Source organism: Malaclemys terrapin, chromosome 1, assembly GCF_027887155.1.
Source record: "Malaclemys terrapin pileata isolate rMalTer1 chromosome 1, rMalTer1.hap1, whole genome shotgun sequence".
NCBI classification, from domain to species: domain Eukaryota; kingdom Metazoa; phylum Chordata; order Testudines; family Emydidae; genus Malaclemys; species Malaclemys terrapin.
In genome coordinates this window covers 341,728,575-341,748,755 of record NC_071505.1, presented here as the reverse complement: position 1 = coordinate 341,748,755, position 20,181 = coordinate 341,728,575, and the positions used below count along the sequence as shown (strand labels likewise).

General features: G+C 51.2%; 1 protein-coding gene across 1 annotated transcript; it reads left to right on the top strand.

Moving 5' to 3' along the window:
* Positions 1-4,169: 4,169 nt before the first annotated feature.
* On the top strand, positions 4,170-19,029 carry UCP2 (uncoupling protein 2). Its single transcript, XM_054015881.1, has 8 exons — positions 4,170-4,243; positions 5,170-5,325; positions 12,094-12,331; positions 13,455-13,662; positions 14,767-14,961; positions 15,410-15,511; positions 16,302-16,482; positions 17,551-19,029. Exons 3-8 carry the CDS (start codon positions 12,206-12,208, stop codon positions 17,663-17,665), a joined length of 927 nt encoding a protein of 308 aa, XP_053871856.1. The 5' UTR covers positions 4,170-4,243; positions 5,170-5,325; positions 12,094-12,205; the 3' UTR covers positions 17,666-19,029.
* Positions 19,030-20,181: the final 1,152 nt, after the last annotated feature.

Sequence of the window (20,181 nt, the reverse complement as noted above, 5' to 3'; positions counted from 1 at the left end):
CAGAGCCTGCACCCCTCCACCCATCCTGCACCCCACACCGTGCCCCAGCCCGGAGCCTGCACCCAACCTCTGTCCCACTCAGCCCTGGGCAAAGCTCTCCTTGGCTGGCTCCCAGCCCCTCTCCAAGGGTTGCAGCTGTTTGGAAGTGCCTGCCTTCCAACCTTCCTCATTCACACCTCATTCATTCAACAGGACAATTGATTACAAAGTGGGGGGAAGATCTTATTCTACTTCTAGCAAAAAGACATTTTTCTTTTACCTTAATTATACTACCTTAGGGGCCAGCTATAACATTACCAAGGTTCAATACAAAGTCATATAAAAGTTATACAAAAATGCATAATGCAGAGATTTATCTTCAACTGCACCGATTGACTGCTGTGTGCAGTAACATAGTGACCCCTGGGTCTTTGAATGAGGCTTTATACTTGGGGGCAGGGAGTGGCGAGGGGGTGGGCAAGCGGCGGGTGGGCAAAGAGGCAAGCAGTGAGCCAGCAGGGGTTCTAGGGGCGGGCATGGGGGTTTCTGGCAGGGGAGGGAGAAGGTGAAAGGAGGCAAGTGGTGGGTGGGGGACTGACTAGGAGGGACACAGCAAGCCAGCGGGGGACTAGGGGGTGAAGAGGGGTGTGATGGTGGGACTGAGTGGGGAGGGGTCGGGTCCTATTTTACTGCTGTGATCTGGTCACCCTATGTCACCCCCCCAAAAAAAAAAACCTTCCTTTTCGGCCCACAGCTTTTTCGGCGGGGCGGCACTGGGGAAGCAGGGTTTGTTTCCGTGGGCCGGGAGGCGCTGGGGGGGGAGGAGGGCACAATTTTATATTAATAAAGAAATATTTTATAAATTTTAATAAAATAAACATTATTGAAGAAAATCAGTTGTACAACTATCAAAACATGAATTATTTTCCTAATATGAAAGTGAAAATCAGCTAATTAATATATGACGCAATGTATGTAATATATAATTTTGTTATTATTTATATAGTCATGGAAAGTAAATAATACATGGAAGAAATGAAAGGGTTCTTTTTAAGTGGCTTTTTTTTTAGTCATCCCTGCTGGGGCCCCGTCGAAACTGTTGGAATTGGGCCCCGCACTTCCTAAAGCCGGCCCTGGCGCTGAGGCACAATGAAGTAACCTTCCAATCCAATATTCCTCAACCAATCCCAACAGACAGGCTACTAAAGTCCTGAGTTCAAAGGAAGAGGCAAAAGAAGCCAGAATACTCAAGAGGGGTTCTGATCTCTATGGCATCAGATCTTAGACGTTGTCCAGCCCTTCTGGTTGTAAAGGGAACCTTCAAATGCAACCACTGCCTTTTTGGGGATCAGGAAAGAGAATGAAACAATAGCACAAAGAAATGAGAACACTCCTTATTCATCTCAAAGGGCTCTTCATTGTCAAGCCTCAGACTTCATGAGCCCTTGTTCACCTTGACAATGCTAATCCATGGACCAGAAAACTCCAGCTCATTTTATCCCACTTATCATGTCCTGATGTTGCAGTTGTTTGACAGGCTATTTCATAGGACTAGCTTGGAACATGCACATGATTGAATATTCCTTTGAGGATTCAGGTAATTAAAACAACTACTACTGTTCTTAACGACTGGGTGGAAAGGCCAATAGTCTCAAATTTGGTAATGCAGCTAAGGCACTCAAACTGATTAACGAGTGTCCACGCTGGCAGGGATTCAACTAAATTAATGTAGAAACTAAGTTAGTTAAACTGGTGCAATTTCTGGATGTAGAGCAGGGTGAGGCATCTAAAGTGAGGCACCCAAATCCATACTTAGGCATCTAAAAAGCAACCAGGTGCTGAACACATGCAGTTCTTATTGACTTCCATCTTTATGTCAGGGCTGATTTCGGTCCAAGCTCAATAAAAAGATTCACAAATGTCTCAAAATCATTTTGTTTTCCAGGGACAGTTCTTAGCAGGGGTCCTTTCTGGTGATTAGAAAGATGCAGTCGGTTGAACATAAGCCTCCACTTCTTGCCTGTGTCTCCTGTAGCATGAGACAAATCATTTTAAATGGCTAACAGAATCTTACCTCCATTTTTCAGGCAATTCTGTAACCGCAATCCCCTGGAAACAGATCTTTCCCAGACCTCTTAAACAGGGAAAGTGTGTGAGCAAATAAATCGTCTCCACTTGGACGATATCAGATTATGATTGTGTTTTGAACAAGGGTTATTTGAGCAACAGAAGCTCAGCCGAAAGCACAGTCTAGAAATAAGAACAGCGTGCGTGCATTTTATAAGTGAAGAGACTGACGGAAAACAGAGAGCTCTTAGCCCATAAGGATGGATTGTATAGGAATGAGGGTACACTTGGGAAATCTCCATAGACTATTAGTCGTTTTTAGTCTTTTTGCTTCTGGCGCCTGTTTTACACACAGAACTCGAGTTGCTGTTGGTTTACGGTGCCACATTTGTATCACGGAGACAATTCACGATGAACCAGAAGTGTACTCTGAGGATCTGGAATAACAGCAGAAATATGAACTCACAGGCTGCCGGCTACACTGTCTTTTATCTTCATTCTGTCCCCTCCCTTTTCATTTTGTTTGGAGTTTCAAGTGAATTTCATGTTCCTGAAAAGTGCTGGGTCCGTAGTGCCTGAACTCCCCTACTTAACAACAGAACAAGAGATGCAGAGTGCAAGCTTCATTTGCAGAAGCACCCCCTCCCACCGACCCCTGCTGACTTGGAAAGGACCACTTCTAGGGTTCAAAGGAGCATCTATCCCCCATGTCTGTTACATCCTTTGGTTAATGTCACCATCTCGCTGGGGCCTCTAGGTGAAGTTGTGAAGTCCCTAGGAGGTTTTTAAGAATAGGTTGGACAAACACCTGTGAGATCTAGGGTTACTTGGTCCTGCCTCGTTACTGGAGGCTGGACTAGTTGACCTCTTAAGGTCCCTTGGATTCTTTGAGGGTGGGTTTTGTGAGGTGGGCACTTGTCCGCTGCACAAGCCACTGAGTAGCCATCAGATGGTGGCAACTTTGGGTGCCTGCCAATCTACACCAAACCTGCACCAGTGCTGTAGAGGCGAAAGGCTTTTTGTCCCACTAGCAGCCCCCTGAGCCGGTCAAGCCCCAGGGCAAAAAGTTCCTGGCCATTGTTTTGTTGTTCTCTGCAGGATGTTTTCATTTTTGCTTGGTTGGTTGAACTCTCCAACTGACTGGCCTCCTGAGGAACCGAGAGAGAGAGAGACAAGCTGCACTCCGTGTCAGGGTCTGTTAGTGTCTGACTTCAGCAGCGGCACTGGATAGCCCAGGGACCAGCCGAGCAGTGCCTTTTTCACCTCTCCCTGCCACGGACTTACTGCTTCCAGCTGCTTCGCCTGTGTCACCTCATGGGACCAGTCGCCCTCTGCAACCTTTGATCGCCAACTCAGCTGTGCTGACAGATAACACTCACCCCACCTCTGCGCCAGGGCGGGGCCATCAGCCCTGCCTCAGCACCCTCCTAACCTTCATCAGAGCACCTGCTCCCCTCCCTTCCTAGCCCTGCTCTCCCATTGGCTAGGGCAGTGGGATGCTGCCCTGTCTCCCAACCAGCCCAGGCTGAGCTGGGGAACCCGAACCCCCGCCCCACACCCACCCCCACACACAGCGGCTCGGGGTTCCGGGGCTGGGGACACGTGGATCGCTTCTGCAGGGGAAGGGAAATGCTGCTTGTTAGCAGCGGTGGGGGAAGGGCAGGCAGGGAATGGGGCGATCAGTGGGGTGGGGGTAACACGGGGGCAGGGAATGGGGCGATCAGTGGGGGAAGGGCAGGCAGGGAGTGGGACGATCAGTGGGGTGGGGGCAACACGGGGGCAGGAAATGGGGCGATCAGTGGGGTGAGGAGGGCAGGGAACAGAGTGACTCCTGGGGTGAAGGGGGTGACTCTCAAGAGTCCGTCGGGAAGTGGGGCGCTGGGGGTCAGACGGTCGCTGGCGGCGCACGTGGGGGAATCGCACCCCCCGGTGCTGGGCACCTGCTGCCCCCGCACACCCCCCGCGTGGAAGGGGGTTTCTCACCGCCCCCCTTCGCCGCCTCTTGGGGGGGTTAGTCCCTGAGACCCCGCTCATGGGGGGGGGGGTCCCCTGTCATGGGGGCGGGGCGGAGCTGAGCGGCGGCGGGGGCTGGGCGGGGCGGCTCATGCCGGCTCCCGGGGCGGTATAAAGCGGCAGCCACCCAGCGGCTCCTCCTCCTGCGATCGGTGCCGCTGCCGCTTCTCCCCCTCGGGCTCAGGTCAGTCCCTGTCCCGGGCGCCCCCGGAAGCCGCAGCTGGGCGCATGGCGGGGCTGATCCCGCCACGGCCCCTGGGAGCCGCGACCCCTCCGGCCTGGGCGCCCCTGGGTGGGCTCCGGCCCCTGCAGCGCTTCGCTGCCTCTGCCCTGGTGACCCGCGACCTGGGGGGCGGAGAGGGGGAATTGCCCCCCGGGCGGCGCTGGGGAGCGGGGCGCAGGGCGGGACGCGCCCGGGGCGGGCGGGCTCCCCGCGGGATGGTTTCTGGGGCTTCCCTTGCGGAGCTAAAGGTCCGGAACGCGCCGCCCCCGCCCGGCACCAGAGCGCCCAGCTGCCCCGCGGCGTTGCAACCTCTGTCTGGGGTTAGGTGCGTGGGTTGGGGGGAGGCTTCCCAACGCGCCGAGAGGATCTAGGACCCCAGTGCCCCTCGACCCCCACATCTGCCCTCACGTCCCAAGGACGAGCCCAAGTCTTCGCTGTCTAAGGGAGACGCCGATCCACCCCGCGTGTGCCCGAGGATGGCAAACTGGGGCTTGAAGTGACTCGCCTGTCGCTTGAAATCCCTAGTCACGTGGGCGAGACGATCCAGGTGTTGATCCGCGATCCCTGGGCACAGGACTAGTGGGGCGGGGCTTTCCCTGCTTTTTGTCTTGGCTTCTTCATGCTGTCTGATTGTCTGCGGGCTGCTGCAGTGACCGGCCGGTCTTCGCTGGTTCTGACCCCGGGCACTGAGAGCTGTAACTGCAGAGCGGGGTCTCCGTGCAGAGCAATACGCAGCGGATCCGGATTGATACTGGATTACGTTTCCTTTGTATGCTGGCCGCTGTTCAGATGCCACTTTTGCGTTACTGTCCTATCTTGAATACTTGCAAAACTTAGCCGTGTGAAATGTACTTTGCTCCAATGTGTGCTCTCCTCTCCCTCCCCAGGATAAGGATTATGATTATCAAGTGTCTTGTTTCTAAACGAGTTTCTATGGAAAACCAGGGGGATCAGATAGTCGTTGCACTAAGCAAATTTGACGAGCGGGACACCTTTAGAGAATCCTGATCAAACAGAAAGTCGTCCTGAATTACTTGACTAAGGTAACGCTTCAATAGACTGTCTTCTGTAATGCTTTTTGGCTGCATCTGACAGAGTTGGTAGCACTCTTGCCTCTGGGACTAAAGTCTGAGCACTAACTTCATAAAACAAATTGGGCTAAAACCTAATTCTGACTTGGTAGATCCGTGCTAGGTGCCTCTCGGTTAAAAGTCTCGTCTTTCAGGTGGGATTGTTAAATGGATTTCTACTCATGAATGCAATTTTGCAACAAAAAAACTTCAAAAACAGACTCCAAAGAGACTAGGAGTACTTGTGGCACCTTACAGACTAACAAAGAGAGACTGCTGAACTTGAATTAATGTGTAAATTAGATACAATTAACTTGGGTTTGAACAGAGACTGGGAATGGTTGGGTCATTACACTAATTTAACATGAGGAAATAGAAGGTGTGAGGATATTTGAATCTATGGGTCATCTCGATCACTTCAACGTGTGTTTTTTTTTTTTTTTTTTTTTTTTTTCCCTCTCTCCTGCTGATAGCTCATCTCAATTGATTGGCCTCTTACAATTGGTATGCGTACTTCCACCTTTTCATGTTCTCTGTATGTATAAATATTTTCTGTCTGTGTGTTCCACTCTATGCATCCAAAGAAGTGGGCTGTAGCCCACGAAAGCTTATGCTCAAATTTGTTAGTCTCTAAGGCGGGGTAGGCAACCTATGGCACATGCGCCGAAGGCGGCACGTGAGCTGATTTTCAGTGGCGCTCTAACTGCTTGGCTCCTGGCCACTCGTCCGGGGGGCTCTGCATTTTAATTTAATTTTAAATGAAGCTGCTTAAACATTTTAAAAACTTTATTTACTTTACGTATAACAATAGTTTATTTATATATTATAGACTTCTAGAAAGAGACCTTGTAAAAACGTTAACTGTATGACCGGCACGCGAAACCTTAAATTCGAGTGAATAAATGAAGACTCGGCACACCGCTTCTGAAAGGTTGCCAACCCCGGCTCTAAGGTGCCACAAGTACTCCTGCTCTTTTAACTCTACAAAGAGCAGCCTCACCAGGTTTGAGGTTGGTGGTCTGATTGCAGTTGCTGATCACATATTAAAGAGACTTGCAGCGTAATAAATTGGAGACCAGTAATGCAGCCCTCATTTTGTGGAGTCCATAAAGCCAAAGTCTAATCTCCAGCAACCAGGGGGCTGTATATGAGTCTAGACCTCTGTGAAATGGTCGTTCTGCAAGATCTCAGACCACGTGGTCTAGCCTAGCTTGACCAACAGCCCTGCTTTCTACAGCGACTTCAAAGTGGTGCCCCCTCTCTCTCATCCTTCTAACCAGTGGAAACATTAATTTAGGGGGGTAATTACCCCATTTAGAGAGATGTCAGCAAGAAAACACCCTGCTGCACGGAGGGTGACTGGGTGACAGTTCTCAGTTCCTGTTGCCTCATCTCCAGCCATGATGTGGTTACAATGGGGAACCCCACCCATGTAGGAAAATTTTAGTGAAGGCCACTGCAGATCCTGTCCACACTGGGACCAGAAGTGTCCTACCCTAGCTAGGATTGTGCTCCAGCATGGTGGCTACTAGCCGACTGCTACTGCAGCTCTCGCCACTGGACTGGCTTGTCTGAGAACCTCCTTTTGAAACAGTTCTATAAAACTACAGATGTGGGCGTGATTGGCTTTTAAAAAGCATGCACTGTTGGCCTAGCTCTGTGCCCACTAGAACAGAGTGAGGCCAGTGCTGAGGGATATGGAAAAATGCCATTCGTAGACAACACTAGAATTCCTGCCATGCCAGGAACAGTCACCTGTCAGCTTGATCTTAGCGTCCTAGAATATCAGGGTTGGAAGGGACCTCAGGAGTCCTCTAGTCCAACCCCCTGCTCAAAGCAGGACAAATCCCCAGACAGATTTTTACCCTCATTCCCTAAATGGCCCCCTCAAGGATTGAACTCACAACCCTGGGTTTAGCAAGCCAATGCTCAAACCACTGAGCTATCCCTCCCCCACCCCTCTTTGTGGTAGCAGTTGGGTCCCACGTACTCCAGATCATGTCCCAGCTCTGTTGGAGTCCATTTGGACACACTATTAAAATGCAGTTTGCTGCTATCTGCTCAGATAAAGATAAAGGCAGGTTTTATCCGTAATAGGGGATTCCTAGATCTGTGACTGGCCTCCCATCTGGGTAGCCACTGGTCCCATCTACATCAGTTTCTGTTTAGGGGGGAGAGAATCTACAGTTTGATTCTGGGACAGGACGTGCATTGGTCACAGAAACGTAGCCAGCAGAAACTGTACTCGGATACAGATGGTCTCCTGATGCCAGTGTGTATTGGACTAGTCCTACAGCTAGACATGCCGATATGTGTATGCAATGTCAGAAGGTTTTCTTATAGGGACACAGGAATTGCCATAGCAGGGTGAGCCAGTAGTGGGTCCACTTACTGCAGCCAAGTTTCAGAGTAGCAGCCGTGTTAGTCTGTATCCGCAAAAAGAAGAACAGGAGTACTTGTGGCACCTTAGAGACTAACACATTTATTAGAGCATAAGCTTTCGTGGACTACAGCCCACTTCTTCGGATGCATATAGAATGGAACATATATTGAGGAGATATATATACACACATACAGAGAGCATAAACAGGTGGGAGTTGTCTTACCAACTCTGAGAGGCCAATTAATTAAGAGGGGGAAAAAAAAAAAAAAACTTTTGAAGTGATAATCAAGCTAGCCGAGTACAGACAGTGTGATAAGAAGTGTGAGAGTACTTACAAGGGGAGATAGTCAACGTTTGTAATGGCTCAGCCATTCCCAGTCCTTATTCAAACCGGAGTTGATTGTGTCTAGTTTGCATATCAATTCTAGCTCAGCAGTCTCTCGTTGGAGTCTGTTTTTGAAGTTTTTCTGTTGTAATATAGCCACCCGCAGGTCTGTCACTGAATGACCAGACAGGTTAAAGTGTTCTCCCACTGGTTTTTGAGTATTTTGATTCCTGATGTCAGATTTGTGTCCATTAATTCTTTTGCGTAGAGACTGTCCGGTTTGGCCAATGTACATGGCAGAGGGGCATTGCTGGCACATGATGGCATATATCACATTGGTAGATGTGCAGGTGAACGAGCCCCTGATGGTATGGCTGATGTGATTAGGTCCTATGATGATGTCACTTGAATAGATCTGTGGACAGAGTTGGCATCGGGGTTTGTTACAAGGATAGGTTCCTGGGTTAGTGGTTTTGTTCAGTGATGTGTGGTTGCTGGTGAGTATTTGCTTTAGGTTGGGGGGTTGTCTGTAAGCGAGGACAGGTCTGTCTCCCAAGATCTGTGAGAGTAAAGGATCATCTTTCAGGATAGGTTGTAGATCTCTGATGATGCGCTGGAGAGGTTTTAGTTGGGGGCTGAAGGTGACAGCTAGTGGTGTTCTGTTATTTTCTTTGTTGGGCCTGTCTTGTAGGAGGTGACTTCTGGGTACTCGCCTGGCTCTGTCAATCTGTTTTTTCACTTCAGCAGGTGGGTATTGTAGTTTTAAGAATTCTTGATAGAGATCTTGTAGGTGCTTGTCTCTATCCGAGGGATTGGAGCAAATGCGGTTATATCTTAGAGCTTGGCTGTAGACAATGGATTGTGTGGTGTGTCCTGGATGGAAGCTGGAGGCATGTAGGTAAGTGTAGCGGTCAGTAGGTTTCCGGTATAGGGTGGTATTGATGTGACCATCGCTTATTAGCACAGTAGTGTCCAGGAAATGGACCGCTTGTGTGGATTGATCTAGGCTGAGGTTGATGGTGGGATGGAAATTATTAAAATCATGGTGAAATTCCTCAAGGGCTTCTTTTCCATGAGTCCAGATGATGAAGATGTCGTCAATGTAGCGCAAGTAGAGTAGGGGCGTTAGGGGACGAGAGCTAAGGTAGCGTTGTTCTAAGTCAGCCATAAAAATGTTGGCATATTGTGGGGCCATGCGGGTACCCATAGCAGTGCCGCTGACTTGAAGGTATATATTGTCCCCAAATGTGAAATAGTTGTGGGTGAGGACAAAATCACAAAGTTCAGCCACCAGGTTAGCTGTGACATTATCAGGGATACTGTTCCTGATAGCTTGTAGTCCATCTTTGTGTGGAATATTGGTGTAGAGGGCTTCTACGTCCATAGTGGCCAGGATGGTGTTTTCTGGAAGATCACCGATGGATTGTAGTTTCCTCAGGAAGTCAGTGGTGTCTCGAAGATAGACACTAGCTTATGGATCAGTACCAGGTGCTCTGGAGAAAGATACAAGAAACCTGATCACAGACAATAACCCTGACATTCCTGTGAGGGACTAACAACCTGTAACGTTTTCCATCTAAGGCTCTCAAAGCACTTCACAGGCCCCAATGTTCAGATTTGTGTCTCAATACTACAGCTCTATCGAGGTGCCTCAGTCTGGATCTGTTTCGATGCCTGTTTAGGGGCACTTTAGACTGAACTGTTCTTTACAGCACCCATGAGAAGTTGTTCCAGTTTGGTATGTTGGTTTCCCCATCCACAGGGAGGCTAGGGATGCGTCTACACTGCAGCTGCGAGCCTGCTGTCCAGCACAGGTGCTAGCTTCATTGGCGCCAGCCTGCTAAAACTAGCAGCGAGGGGTAGCAGGTCGGGCAGGTTTGAACGTGGGTGGCTAGTGTCCGATGGGGCCAGGCTATTTTTAATGCGCTAGGTCGAGTAGCATTGTGCTGCCCTTGAGCACTGCACCAGCTGTCATGTAGACTCACCCTAAGTGACTATTCTGGAAGAACTGAGAATAGAGCCCAGACTGAGATTTCTAGTCCTAAACTTTAACCACAAGATCATCCTTCCTTTGCTGGACAAGAATCTTCTACCACCTCCTCTTGTAGCAGGCTGCTTTGCGAGCCCCTGCAGTCAAACCTTTAATGAGGTGATCACTCCATCATGGACTAGGGCTTCTTTCTCCACCAGATCCCTGTGGGGAGCAGTTCTACCATGGTCACAGTTAATCCAGTTTTTCTCTCTGAATGTGTTCGGTGCTCCTGGATATTATGAACGCTCACATTGGTGTATGCTTGTTTTGTGGGATTTCTCCCTACACCACTCTGAAGTTTCCAGGCTCGTTCTGTATCTGTGCTTTTTAAAACGACTTTGATCTGTGCAAAGTCAAGCTGTGGAGTTTTGATCCCTTATATTGGTCACTGTCCCAGGGGGGAAGGGCTGCGTGTTTAAGCTGTCTAACCACCATGTGGCAACCACATCTTGGACAATGGCAGCCAGGTTTCTCTGCTGGTCATAGCCTAGCAATTGGTGCACCCAGTCAGATCTGAGCTCCATGCTTGGCTGATGCATGTTGTATCAACCCCATCAGTCACTAGGACAACAGTCTTTCCATGGAACAAAACAAGCCTTTAGAATCTAGCTGGGGGTGGTTAGTGATGTCATTGTATGGGGAAATGTTAGCCACAACTGGCGAAACAAATCGCCTTCATCTCCAGCTTTCCGTCCGCGTGGGTTACCGGACTTGACTGGCCCTGGGTCCTGATGGCGCCCTACAAGCACGTCTGCCACCTCCGCCCTGGTTTTGCACTGAGGCTGTGCACCTCAGTCTGGCATCCAATGGTCTCATCAAAACAAACTTGGAAGAACTCTCCTCCTGTTTTTAAGAAACTAAAAATAAAAATGTTGTTACTGTTGAATGAGAGCCTGACCAGACAGACCCAGAGTGGGGGTTGGGTTAGCGATGAAATCGCCTGCTAATCCTCTTCAACCCCCCAAAACTTTTGTTTTTTTAAAAAAAATACATGCTGGTTGCTTAGTGACAACTTCCCTATTTGCAGGAGTTTTGCAAAACTCCCGCTCTCAAGAGCGGGGAAATGGATGGCTCAGGGCAGGTCTTGCATGGCCCAGATAATAAACACAAATGTACCAAATGCTGACTACTGGCTGTTTCAGCCCAGTACCCTAAACTCTAAGGAACAGTATTCAGTGTGGGCCAGAGTGGAGGGGGTGTCTCTCAAACCCCCAGAGGCGGTAAACGCAGACAGGATAGGTTACACTTAGCTAGCAGGCTAGTAACCTATTTAAGCAGCAATGCCTTGACTCCTCTCTCTGCCAGATACTTAAATGTGTTTAATCCAAGTTTAGCATGGAAGCCAAATCAAGAAGGCAGTGTGGTCTAGTGGTTAGAGCAGGGAACATGCAGCCAGGTTTCCTGTCACTGCTAGTCTTAGCTCTGCTGTTGATTCTGACTCCATTTGCCCATTTGAAAAACGTGTGTTACGAATGGCAAAAGCCCTCTGCCTGTCTCTCCTGCCATGGGATAGGGTGCCTACCCCTGTTCTATGGCACGTGTGCCAAAGGCGGCACACAGCTGATTTTCAGTGGCACTCACAGTGCCCGGGTCCTGGCCACCAGGCCGGGGATCTGCATTTTAATTTAATTTTAAATGAAGCTTCTTAAACATTTTAAAAACCTTATTTACTTTACATACAACAATAGTTTAGTTACATATTATAGACTTAGATCTTCTAAAAATGTCAAATGTATTACTGGCACGCGAAACCTTAAATCAGAGTGAATAAATGAAGACTCGGCACACCGCTTCTGAAAGGTTGCCAACCCTTGGGAAAGAAAGCATCTCCTCTTGGAATACATGGAAGTCACTTGTATCCTGTGGTGGGAGAACCAGATGCCAGGGGTGGCGCGTTGCTTAATGTGTGTGGTGATCCTTGGCGGACGCAGTGTAGAAAGTGGTAGGGTGACACCCAGATTTTAGAGCTCTATTTACCACTCCTGTTTCTGTCCCATCTAGACTGGGGCAGAGTCCGTTTGTCTTGCCCTTCACTACATCGGAACGCAACTTGCCTCCTTTCCGCTCCTCCTGCATCACTTGGCTTCTCCAGAGCCGCTCAGAAGCTCACAGAATGGTTGGATTCAAGCCCACTGATGTCCCCCCAACAGCCACGGTGAAGTTTCTAGGGGCTGGGACGGCCGCGTGCATCGCAGATCTGATCACCTTCCCCCTGGACACGGCCAAAGTCCGACTGCAGGTGAGAACTTCTGCAGGCGCGTGCACAGGGGTCTCGGGGCCCATGCTGAGCTCCGTCTCCTTGTGGCGGACGCGGCTTGAGCTGCTGTCGCTGCACGTTGCTGAGCAATGGCAGACGTGCCTTAGTATTTAATCTCTAACGACGTGTGTTCTCAGCCAGCCCCTGGCCAGTCCAACGAGCGTGCTAGAGTGTGGGCCTAACCAATGATGCTGCCACTTTCCTTGGGCAGTAGTGCCACAGTCGAATACACTTTAGTGTAGATCCCAGGCTGCTCCTGATTGTCTGTCTGAATTTTCCTTCTTCCCATTTGTACTGCCCCCTCCTTGGTGCGTACCCCTCTAACAATGTGTAGTCCACTCCCCGCCCCCTAGCCATTGCATAGCTAAGCTGGGCACGTTTAACCCTCCAGCCATGGGGCTGATCCTGCAAGGGGCTGAGCGCTTCTTGTCCAGCACTGAGCACGCCCACGAGCCCTGCCGCTGGGGAGGGAGTGCCGCGCCTCTCCAAACGAGGCCCTTGGATTGGAGGAGGGGGAAACGGAAGCTGCTGTGATTCGTCTAAAGCCTGAGCCGGCTTTCCTGGACGTCGAGGGATGGGCTGCATGGACCTCTATGGCCGTGAATTGGGTTAGGCTCTTTGTGCAAACCCGGCTTGGGTCAGTGGGGCTCTGAGACTGGCTTCTGCACTCGCTCAGATTTGGGGTGATGGGGCTTCGTTCATAGTTTAAGGCCAGCAGTGGGGGTGTCACTTGCTATGGGGCCGGGTGGGCAGTTGCTCCCCCAGACTCTTCAGAGCTCATTTAAATCTAACCCTCTGCCCCTTTGTACGGGGCACTGGACGTCGGCCCAGACCCAGGGTCCCGGGACACGGCCCGCTCTGGCTGTAAGCTTGTGCTACTGTCTGATGCGCGTTAGGCAGCCGGTGCCCCCCGACTCACCGCTCTTTGTCTGTTTGCAATTTGTCTTTTAACAATAAAGGACCCGAAGGTGCAGAAAAGCCCCCGGTCTCCAGGAGGGGAATCCGGATCGCACTTCAACGCAGGCCGCTCGTGGGCTGGGGTAGTGAGTTGGGCCAGGGCCCCAAATCCCTGTAAAGCCTCTTCATCCCATTCTCTCCTGTACAGATCCAAGGAGAGACCAAGTCAGCAGCTAACACAAAAGCTGCTCAGTACAAAGGTGTCTTTGGCACCATTGCCACCATGGTGAAGACAGAAGGTCCCACGAGCCTGTACAATGGCCTGGTGGCTGGGCTCCAGCGTCAGATGAGCTTCGCGTCAGTCCGTATCGGGCTGTATGACTCGGTGAAGCAGTTCTACACCAGGGGATCAGAGCGTGAGTGCCCGTTAGCCTCCTTTAACTTGGGTTCAGAGTAGCAGCCGTGTTAGTCTGTATCCGCAAAAAGAAGAACAGGAGTACGTGTGGCACCTTAGAGACTAACAAATTTATTAGAGCATAAGCTTTCGTGGACTACAGCCCACTTCTTCGGATGCAAGTGGGCTGTAGTCCATGAAAGCTTATGCTCTAATAAATTTGTTAGTCTCTAAGGTGCCACAAGTACTCCTGTTCTTCTTTAACTTGGGGTGGGCCTTGGTCTCCCTTTAGTGGCTGGAGTGGGTAAAGGTTTGCAGCTGCTATGGCTTCCAAGCTAATGGGCCAGGTCCTCTAGCTCAGGCAATAAAGGCTCCTGCTCTTCCATCCAGAGGTCGTGGGTTCAGTCCCCGTGATGTGCCCTGGAGGGTCTCCATTGCAGTGGGGTTAGCTGTGCTGAAATTCGTTTCTGTTGGGGTCAGGTGGCAATTGGGCTCTGCTGAGAGATCCCAAGAGAGGCCTGTGTATTTACAGGCACTGTTCTAGACAGCCAATAATGGAGCCATGTAGAGGCTTGGCTGTGCACACAGCTGTGCACACGGCCGCTCGTGGTGGCGGCAGCAGTCGCTACGTGAGGGTTGGGTGTAGCTCCAACATCCTGAGGGGAAGGATGGCTTTGTGGGTAAGGCCCAGGGAAGTAGGAGGTTTGGGGAGCTGTTCTGTGGCATTGGGGTGAGTCACTTAACCCCGCCTCTGCTTCTGTTTCTCAGTTAATGGGGATAACAGTACTCAAGGGACTCCACTCCTGGGGGTAGAGCAGGCTAGGAAAGGGTGGAGAGGAAGCATGGCCCAGTGGTTAGAGGGCTAGTCTGGGCCATGGGAGACCAGCGTTCAATTCCTCCTTCTGCTCCAGGCTCTGACATCTGCCCACTGGGTAACAGCCCTGCCCCATCTCACAGGGGTGTTGGGAGGTGACACTAGATTGCAAGGGGCTCAGATACAGAGCACTGACTGGGGGCCCTGTGTGGACCCAGGACAGAAGCTAAACCCTGTAGAGTCAGCAGCTCCCCTGGGTTAACTTGACCTTCCTTTCTGGCCTCTCACTCTCTTCCCTGCTCTCTTCGCTAGGTGCTGGCATCGGTAGCCGCCTCCTGGCTGGCTGTACCACCGGAGCGATGGCTGTGGCCGTTGCCCAGCCAACGGACGTGGTGAAAGTGCGGTTCCAGGCCCAGGCCCGAGTGGAGGGTGGCAGGCGATACCAGGGGACTATGGATGCTTATAAGACCATTGCCAAGGAGGAGGGACTCAAAGGGCTGTGGAAAGGTTCGTGTGGTTCCCGAACCCTCCGTGGGAGGGGGTGGTTCTAAACCAACACCCAGTTCAGCTACACTACCCAAAAACCCTGCGGCAGCAAGTCTCTGAGCCTGGATCAACTGACTGGGGCGTGTATTATGGGGCTACAAATAGCAGTGTAGACGTCCCACTGGGTTTCAGAGCTCGAGCAGGAGTATTTAGGGTGACCAGATGTCCTGATTTTATAGGGACAGTCCTGATTTTTGGGCCTTTTTCTTATATAGGCTCCTATTACCCCCCCATCACAATTTTTCACACTTGCTGTCTGGTCACCCCAGGAGCATTTACACGGCTGTTTTTAGCCCTGTTGCCTGAGTCAGGTGGCCTGGGCTCTGCATCTTGCTGCCGTGAGCTTACACAATGTAGACGTACCCAGAGCATCAGTTTCGCTGACAACTTTTTTTTCCTTGTTCTACAGGAACATCCCCCAATGTGGCCCGTAACGCGATTGTGAATTGCACGGAATTGGTGACCTATGACCTGATCAAGGACATGCTGCTCAAATACAACCTCATGACCGGTGGGTGTCAGGCCTGCTTCAGCAGGGTCCCTTAAAACTCCGGCTCGCCAGTGCAGGATGCTGACCTTGTGTCTGATGGAGTGCTCTCGGTTCAGACTTCACTGGGTGGTGAGGGGGCTAAAGGCCATCCAGGGCTAGATAGGGACGGACCCAATTCTGACTGAGAACGTGGGCTCCCAATCTTAAAAAGGGAGATTGCAACAGTCCTAAGTGAGATGTGGGAAGTCATGCCAAAGTAACATCTGCTAGCGCGTTCCTGCCTGCCCTGAACAATCGCTGGAAATCAGCCGGCTTTACTCAGGCACTGTAAATATTGCACGGCTGGAATGACCCACCCATCTCCTATTGCATTGGCCAGAAGAGATGCCTGGCTTATTCTCCCCTGCACAGCTGGAAAAGAGGGGCTGCTGCTGGCTCAGAGGGTGGAGTGAGAAGAAACATTCCCAGGCCACAAGGGGCTAGTGGAGCCAGTCCTTGGCTGCCGTGCAGGGGGCAATGGCAGGTGGATCTAGGTAGCAGCAGATCATTGGCTCTAGCCTGGCCTGCTGGGAGATCCCATAGAGCTTTGCACCTGACATGCAGGGCTGCCTGCCTCCTGGACAGGCTCCCAGAAAGTCCTGTGGAACTGCACCAGGAGGGAGGGGGTCAGGGTGTGCTGCCTGGCCTGATGCTGTGTGTTGTCCCCTAGTGAGCGCTTTGGCAATAGTGGTGCTAGATTAGCCCACGAGCAGCTGTGGGCCAGGTTACTGACATGCATGCTCAGGTGCCCGTCCCCTCTCCTGTCTGGCAGATAACCTCCCGTGTCACTTCACCTCTGCCTTCGGGGCTGGCTTCTGCACCACGCTCATTGCTTCCCCCGTCGATGTAGTGAAGACCAGATACATGAACTCTGCCCCCGGCCACTATGGAAGTGCCGTCAGCTGTGCCCTCACCATGCTGAGGAAGGAGGGGCCCGTGGCTTTCTACAAGGGGTGAGTAGAGAATTCAAGCAATAGGAGCTCTATGCCACCCACCTCACGTAGGGCTGTGTTGGGTGTACCAGCGTCCCTGCACCTGCCACTGAAAGGCAACCACCTCTGAGGTGGAGCCCCAGCAGCTGATCTGTGCATGGCAAAGCTCTGCACTGAGACCGCAAGCAAAAACACCCCAGGCTAGGGAAGCTGCAAGTGTTGGAGGATTTTAAAACCTTGGGCTACAGAATGGTTCTGCTTGGAGGATCTGAAGCCCGTGACTTCAAGTGTGGGGCTCCCTGGCCCAGGCTAGCACATCAGGGCCGAACTGATACCCACAGAGCACTGGGAGGGGGAAGGGAAGAGGATGGAGCCATCCTTGGATGGATCCATTCCCAGCAGTGACCAGCCCTTCAGAGGTGGATCTGGATGCCGGTGGCTGAGTTGATGGGGCAGTTGTATTTCAAAGGAACAGTGTGCAGGAAGGGCCCGTCCCTGATTGCGGATCTGTTCCTGTGCGGTCCAGGGGCAGCTCTGCTGATTCCATTCTAAAGGAGTAAACCAGCAGCAAGCGGTGTGAGCCCTGCAGAGCCAGCCCTGCTGCTGGAGCGCTAGCTGCCCTATTCTCACACTTCAACAGAGCCCTAAGTTGGGCCATGAACACCTGGAGGCAAAGGGCTGCCACTGGTGTGACGGAGGGAATAACTGAGCCCTCCTTGCTGGTGAGGTATAAGGAGGGAAGGGTCTGGCTTGACTCTGCAATGCTGACAGCTAGCCTGGAATCAAACTCCGACCATCTTGCTTAGAAACTAAACCCGTTTGACCTGCAAATTAAGATCCATGGAGCCCCGTCCCACCTGTTCTAGTCTGTCTGCAGCTGAACTGCACACATAGGTGAGACTGATCTGGCTAAATCCAGGTGTCCAGTTCCCTGCGGAAGAAGCACTTAATTCACATCAACTTCACTCTCGCTAGCTTATCTCCTCCTGGGGCTGCCCCACGTGTGGGGGAGTGAACCACAGGCAGAGATCTGAGCAGTCTCAACCCACGGAACTAGCTGTGATTCTTCTCCCCTCTCGCTGGCTCTAGGTTCATGCCCTCGTTCCTGCGGCTGGGATCCTGGAACGTGGTGATGTTTGTGACCTATGAGCAGCTGAAACGTGCTATGATGGCTGCCCGTGGCTCCTGGGAGGCCCCTTTCTGAGCCTGCCACGTCTGCAAACTGCACCCACGGCAGGAGCCCTCGCTAGCACTGACTGTCCTGTCTGCGCTCGGAGATTGTCTCTGGCCTCTTCCACGCTGCCTCCAGCCACTAACATGTCGGCCTCTAGGCTCTGAGCTCTTTATTTCTGCTCATCTTCTGGAACAAAGCTGGGCCTGTAGCTGTAATCCCCTGGGAGCGTTGACCCTTTAAATTGGGGTTTTATGTTTTTAATGGCAAGTTTGCTTCTTCCAAATGTACCATTTCTCTCCCCCCTGTGCCAAGATCTGATGGACCTAGACTGATGAGACCCTCTGAGCTGTAGTGCAAGAGACAGGAATTGGAGTTAGCACCTGGGACGTGGCAGTAAAATCGCTCAATCAGGGAGTGAGATCTTCCCTGATGGCAACCTTCAGTTGGATCATTCCAAGGGCTAATCACTAGAGACAAAGTCTTCAGCCTTGTGGTCCTGGCCTGGACATTACACTGCCTTACTCTGTATTTCGGTGACTGACTAAGTGCTTGACTTTCCCAGCTGCAGAGCTCTCGACTCCCATCAGCTCAGCAGAAGGGGCAGATTCTTGGTGCCTTTGGAAGGCCAAGCCACTTATGTGCATGCCTGAATACAGATTAGGGGACCTGACTTCTAGGCACCAACACTTTAAATGCTGCCTAGAGCTTTATGGAGCAGCTGTTCCCAGGTCTAGGCAAGGAGTAAGAATTCTACTGCAGTGATGCTGGGAAATTGGGGAGGGTGGTGTAGTAAGTGAAGACCCTGATAAAGGTCCAGTATGAGGCCTGAACTAGAGTAATGGTCAAGACTTTGCTAATATAAAGCAAAGTTAAGCTGTGAGCCAGAGGCAGGCCCTGCTCCCAGAAGCTGGCAAGGAAAGGGCTGATGTTGCATAAATATATATATTCACCTAGCAAAGTTAAAGTATAAACATAGTACCAAGACAGACTATATGGGAACTTTCCACAGATAACATGGAACAGGCCGACCCATCCCAGTGACAGGGGCAAAAGGGTAAAATGATGAATAGAGTTGTTTTGATTGAACCAACATGTACAAGGTGAGAGGTGGCACCTTAATAGGTAGAAGGGTTGTACCTTGCTGCGTAGAGGGGTTGCACCTCAATACGTCAGGAGTGATGTGTAACTTATTTGTACCTGTGTATAAGAATGTATCCCTGGGGTGGTGTCTTTGCCCAGCCAAGGGGGCAGTGGAAAGTCCTGCCCCTGACTGAGCCGGGTCCATTGCCAAGAGGCACTTTCTTGTAGGATTCCCGGTAGACTAAGTAATCTACGGGGAACTGCAATTGTGTCCAAGGTCGCAATAAACCTGGCCGAGGTGCCTTCGTACCTTACTAGACTCTGTGGTCATTGGGGGCTCTCGTCGGGTTTGCTGTATCCGCTATCTGCAGAGCTGGGACAGCACACGGAGGGAACACACGCACGCAGCTGAGTGATATCAACAGAGGAGAAAGCAGAGCACCACACCGGTAGCATCTGACAACAGGTGGGTCAGGCAGGTTGATGGGGTTTTTAAGTCCTAGTAACTATTTTTTTTTTAAAGGGAGAGAATGTTGTTGGGCCCCCAAGTTTCCTGCAGTTAACACAGTTGTGATGGGACAGCAGCTGCGTGTTCGTGTCTTAAAATAAAGCTGGAGTCAAACTCCTCGCCTGCTCCTTGTGTGAACTTGCTTCGGAGGGGAAGATTGAGCTGTTGCTTTTTGCTCAGGAGTGTATTGAACTGAAGGGGCCTTTGCCTGCAGCCCCCTGGCTTTGGGTGCCGGACCAGAGCACTTCCTGAAATGGGGCCCCTTGAAGGGGGGTGTCCACCTAAAATCGCCAACTGGGTCCACTGAGCCCTTTTTGCTACCAACCAGCCTGCCTCTCTTGGCACAAAGGGGGGGTTACGATTTGGAAGGAGAGGCTGTTGGTCTCGTCTTTGTGCTGACCCCTCCCATTCAGCCCCTAAGGATGATCCAGCAGTGACAGGAGCTGAAGTCAGGAACGAGATCAGAGCTGAGGCCCAGCTCGCTCCAACAGTGGCTAACAGCAGCTGGTTCAGAGGAAGGTTTAAAAACCACCCAGTAGCAAATGTGCAATTCCACCCACCAGCCTGCTCCCTACCAGTCAGAAACTGGCTTAAACCTGTAGCATAAGATTACATGTTATCATTGATTATACATCTCCTCTAGCAAGTGATCCTACCATGGTCTTGGTGACTTCCTGTGATGGTGAGTTCCACAGTCTAACTACAGATCAGGGAAACATTTCTTCTGATCAGTTTTGATTTTGACCCTCTCCTGGTGAGAGGGAGGCAGTGCCTCTGCCTATTCCATTAGTAGTCCTCCCTTTAGTACTGCCTCTTTACTTGGCAGGGCCCAGGGGATGGAAGTAGAGTGGGAGGTGTGTAGGGAGGGGGAGAGCAGCCTTCCATTGCCACTAAGCAGAATTCCTACTGCCTCAAAGGCACATGAATGTACCCCCTACAGAGACACACATACAACCAA